This window comes from Papilio xuthus, unplaced genomic scaffold (genome assembly GCF_000836235.2).
Source record: "Papilio xuthus unplaced genomic scaffold, Pxut_1.1 DF826159.1, whole genome shotgun sequence".
In the NCBI taxonomy this organism is placed as follows: Eukaryota; Metazoa; Arthropoda; class Insecta; order Lepidoptera; family Papilionidae; genus Papilio; species Papilio xuthus.
This window is the reverse complement of record NW_013532490.1, coordinates 773,546-778,401: the sequence shown is the minus strand read 5'-3', so window position 1 is coordinate 778,401 and position 4,856 is coordinate 773,546. Positions and strand designations below refer to the sequence as shown.

At 34.8% G+C, this 4,856-nt stretch overlaps 1 protein-coding gene across 1 annotated transcript in view; it reads left to right on the top strand.

The window, feature by feature from the left end:
• The window catches only part of dop (microtubule-associated serine/threonine (MAST) protein kinase dop), a 40,846-nt gene extending 37,886 nt beyond the window's left edge, over positions 1 to 2,960 (top strand). The window contains exons 34-38 of the mRNA XM_013319201.1: positions 7 to 67; positions 157 to 332; positions 881 to 1,332; positions 1,500 to 1,682; positions 1,877 to 2,960. Of these exons, the coding sequence (XP_013174655.1) occupies positions 7 to 67; positions 157 to 332; positions 881 to 1,332; positions 1,500 to 1,682; positions 1,877 to 2,041 (1,037 nt within the window). The 3' untranslated portion in view covers positions 2,042 to 2,960. The remainder of the gene's footprint in view (positions 1 to 6; positions 68 to 156; positions 333 to 880; positions 1,333 to 1,499; positions 1,683 to 1,876) is intronic.
• Positions 2,961 to 4,856: the final 1,896 nt, after the last annotated feature.

Here is a 4,856-nt window from a genome sequence, read left to right as displayed (position 1 = left end):
TGCCGAGGATCGCGGAGGAGAAGGACTCACCCACACACCACGCTGGACACTCTAAATTGCCCACAAGGTAACTATACGAACGTTACTAACCGATTAATACCTGTTTGTAATTTGACTAGGGAAATTATAATATGATTATGAAACTGTCTTTGTTAGCAGAACCCCAGCAAAGCAGAGTACTCCGAGCATCTTCACGTCGTCACCGAAGAGTGTGGACAGAGGTGTGGCGGACGCGAACGCCTCTTTCGCTTCACTCTCTCTGTCTGATGAATCTTTTATGGAGACATCTATTGATACGTCGAATATGGATACTTCTAGAGAAGTCTTTTTGGGTAATATTTTAATTAAGGATTCTGAGAGAAAATAATTACTTCACATAGTTACTAGGTAGTAGTAGTTAGTTAGCGTCGGTGGCTCAGTGGTTAACCACCTGACTTGCAATCTGCAGCTCCTGGGTTCGAATCCCGCCATGTACCAATGTGTTTTTCGATATCCGACGTCTTACTGTGAAGGAAAACATTGTGATGCTGCACATATCTGAGAAGAAATTCAAAGATATGTGTGAAGTCAACCTGCACTTGGCCAGCGTGGTTGACTATGGCCTAATCACCTTTAACCTAAGGTAGGCTCTGAGCCCCTCGGTGGGGACGTATAGTGAGATGATGATGATGATGACATAGTTACATACTGCAGCTACCCAATGTTTACCTCAGACAAAATAGATTCAAAGTCGCCTGTCCTATGCCTTAACATAGTTACTACTAGAAAAAAACTATATCTTAAGTACGTGACAAAGAATCTGAATTTATTTCACAATAAATTATAGTTGTTGATTATTAAACAGATAACTAATATGAATGTCCTGTTTGTTAAATTCCAGATGACAGCAGATCCAGTACAGAACCAAACGTGACTACAGATATAAGCAAGAAAACCACCACAACATTTGAAACTGTGCCATCATCAAGTCAAACTGATACACATTCAAAGACCAGACAGACGCCAGAAACCAGTTCCAAAGAGGAAGACTTGAAGAAAGATAAAAATAAGGCTAAAGAGAAATCAGAACTGAAGAAGCAAGACTCGATAAAGAAAATGGAGATCTCAGAAATTAAAGAAGAAAAGGCTGAAGTGAAAATAGAAGAGAAACCAAAAACAGAGAAACCTATGGAGAGAGTCGGCTCTATGAAGAAATCGGAAAAAGCTGAGGCGAAGAAAGAGAAACAAGAGAAGGCGGAATTGAAGAAGCAAGAGAAGATGGAAGCGAAGAAAAATGAATCTGCAAAGAAATTGGAAGGATTGAAGAGACAGGAATCAGTGGAAATCAATAAGGTAAAGTGAACTTGCACTAGAACATTAGCTGCGACACTCATTTTGTTCTGTTAACTTAAGTGGTCCCTTAGTCTAGATTTACCACACTAAATGTATACTTAAGGACATCTATTAGTCAAGACTATGAGTATGTTAATAAATACGGAATTTGTTTTGTGTTTGTCCAGTCCCCGGAGGCGGTGGAGTGCAGCAGTGTGGGCGTGGTGGTTGTGGGCGGGGCGGAGGCGGGACGCGGCAGGAACAGCATGGTGAGCAAGCTGCTGGGAGTGATGGGCCGCAAGACACCGCGTGATCGTGACGATGATGACCACAGACCAGCCAAGAAACAGGACAAGCACGCCAAGAAGAAGGTAGATAAGATAACGCAATGTAACCTAATCTCCATTAAGAAAATCTCTACCTTCCCCCCTTTTTCCCTTCCATTTTAGTTATAAATGTCATCTGCATATTAATAATTAGTATGTAATAAAATACTTGATAATTAAGTGTATTTTGTTTAAAGTTATGAAATTACTTGTAAATTAAGTTTTAAATATATTTATAGGGTCAAAGCAACCCTCCAACCCCACAAGTCGTGGTGGCATTGCCTCCCAAACCGAACGAGCCTACATTACCCGAACGAGTAAGCGAGAAGACTGACGTCGTTGAAGATAAGAAGACGAAAAAGGGGCGTGGCCGCGCATCTAGCTCCTCCTCCGGCGAGAAATGAACCAATAAACACAAAAAGGCGTGGCTGCGTGAGTAACGTCTGCCAAGCAAGAAACTATTTATACTATTTTCGACTTTTATACAAAACAACTAAACTCTTCAGCTTCTTGGATGATTCAGTACTTTTGATAAGACATTTTGGACCTTATGTCTACACTATAAGGTCGTAATTATCAATTTGAACGATTAACCAAAGATTTAATACGTAACATCTTTGTGAACGAAATCAAATTAAGTTACAGTTCTTGAAAAAGTAATTCACTGACTTTTCATTCACTCATTCATTCATTCGTCTGAATGTCGACTAATAAGTCGATTTGACATTGTTTCTCGTAATAACAATTATAAATAATTAACCTTAAAAATAAATAAAGGCGCGTAAACTTGAATGTATACTTGATTGACGTAAAAAGGTGAAAATTTCATTATCAAACTAATATTAGTATAATTATGTACTTACATATGTACATAATCTATTTTTACTACTATTTGTGTCTATACGATTTTATTAGGGGCACGGAAAGTGCGACTAATTTGTTTGGCCCGGTGTTTCGTTGTGTCAATTTCTATACTATAGACAGACAAATTTAACTGACCCGATAGGCAGAATTAAAACTAAATTACAATAGCTCACTAACGCCCCCTATCAATATTAAATATCCCTGTTGTTTCTTGTCTTGTGTGTCTGTTTTCTATGCTAAAGTACGCTTACACGAGTATGCTTTCGTATTTTCTGATGAGTTATCCTGTTATCACCTCTCACCGGGCCAAATAAGTTTGTAGGACTATAAGCAAGTTTTTCTACTAAATGTCTTCGGTGTTGTATATCAATGTAATATTAGCTTTTTTTTAGTCTAATTAGTGTTTAGCAGAATTATTGGACTATTTTCAGCTGATCTCTTTATTAATTTTGAGGTTATAATTATAATATGTCAGAACTATTGAAAAATAAACGATAAACGCTCCTTGTTTTTAAGATTCGATGAACAAAAGTTTGTGCAAAAATTTAAAATAAAATTACTAATTGAGTCAATAAAAATTTTGATTTTATCCATAATTTGTATTAATGAAAAATAAAATATCACAATTACGTCGAAGAGATGCTTTAAGCTATATAAAAAGCTAACGCTCATAATAAAAAAATGGCGTTATTGCTTGCTGTAGAAACGCGAATAAAAGACGTAACAACGCTTTCTGATTGGCTGTTTACATACGTCACTATGACGTATTGATTTCCTATTGGTTAGTCTATGCGATAATTTTATTGCCTATTAAGACTTCGTACAAGGCAACGCGAATGTTCGAAACTTTATTTTAAGTCGCTAAAAGCAGTTACAGTCAGGTAGAAATAGTTACTGGACTAAGCCAAGGCTACATAGATTTACGGGGTTAGACAAAATGTATTTGTTTCATAACGATTCCATAAAGAACTTTAAAGATGCATAGAACTGACAATATCTTTTGATAAGTCACGTGATTGTCACGCTTCATTTTTATACATTTTTGTAAATATGAAATCGCCTGAAGCGAATGCAACTAACTCGACTATAGAGCTAGAAGAAAAACCAGACACAACTTAATTCTTAATATCGTGGCAAAAATCGCTGTGATTTTCAAACCAGAGCCATACAAGCAAGTAGTCGCTATTTAGACGCGTTGACGATTCAACTTTGTGTGTGCGCAACGTGATACATGCGTAGTAAGTGGTTTTGAAGATTTGCGTTGCCTTAAGTACAATTATTTATTGTTAAATGTCATATAGATGTGTTTCTTGAATAAAATAAGCGTATAAACGCTTTGGCTGGAATTAAACACTGTCTTAATATTAAAAAAAAAAACGGCTAAACGCTGACGTCCGTTAGCGGCACTTACTAGTTTCGAGTCCATCTGGGGCCCTTCATCAGGGTGAGCGGGACTGGTATTATTTAACTCACTGAGCGAACACTTTTTTTGACTACACGAGTGTTTAGCCGTTTTTTATATAAGCTTATTATAATGTCTCACGAAAGTTTAAATAAATAATTGTCTTTATATATTTTCACTTTGACTTCAATGTTTTTGGACGGCTGTTTATCAGTGGATACCCCAAAGTTATTTGTCAAGATTGTAATTCAGGCATTATATAGTTTCGATATTAAATACATTAACACATTATATGCTGATTCGCCTGGCGTGTTTCATGTCATAGAAAAAACTGTAGCATTGAACGTGTTAAGCCTCATTGTTATTTAATTTACAGTATTATATTGTTGAGGCGTAAAAAATTTTTTTTTTCAAAAAATTCTAAGAATTGTGTACACGCTTTTTTTTTAAATAATTGTTCGTAATTTTATCTTTGTTCTTTTGTATGCTTAGATTTAGGAACATTATGTGATAATATTTTTAATAACTATTGTGTAAAAAAAATGGGTTGTGTTTTTTTTTTAATTTCATTGTTGCTTTATACCGTCTTGTATATATTTTTATTAATATTTAATCGACCCCAGATATATCAATAACCGTGCCATAATTAAAAAACATTGCCTTTTTATGCTTTTTATTTTTGTTTTTAATTTGAGGTCTACTAACACTTTAACTGCCAACAATTTTTTAATCTGAAAAAATGCTTAATTTTTTTTTGAACTTTACTAATTTAAATCTATGTCTATTATTTTGACTTTAACACTTTTTAAAGGATTAAAATAAGTTTGTTTATTTTATTTTTTTTAATTTGTAGTCTTCCATAAAATAGTACTTATTTCCTTTGATTCAATTTTTGTTATTTTTATTTCTTTGTTTAATTTTTCTTAATTTTATTAGACCTCTTTTTTTTAATT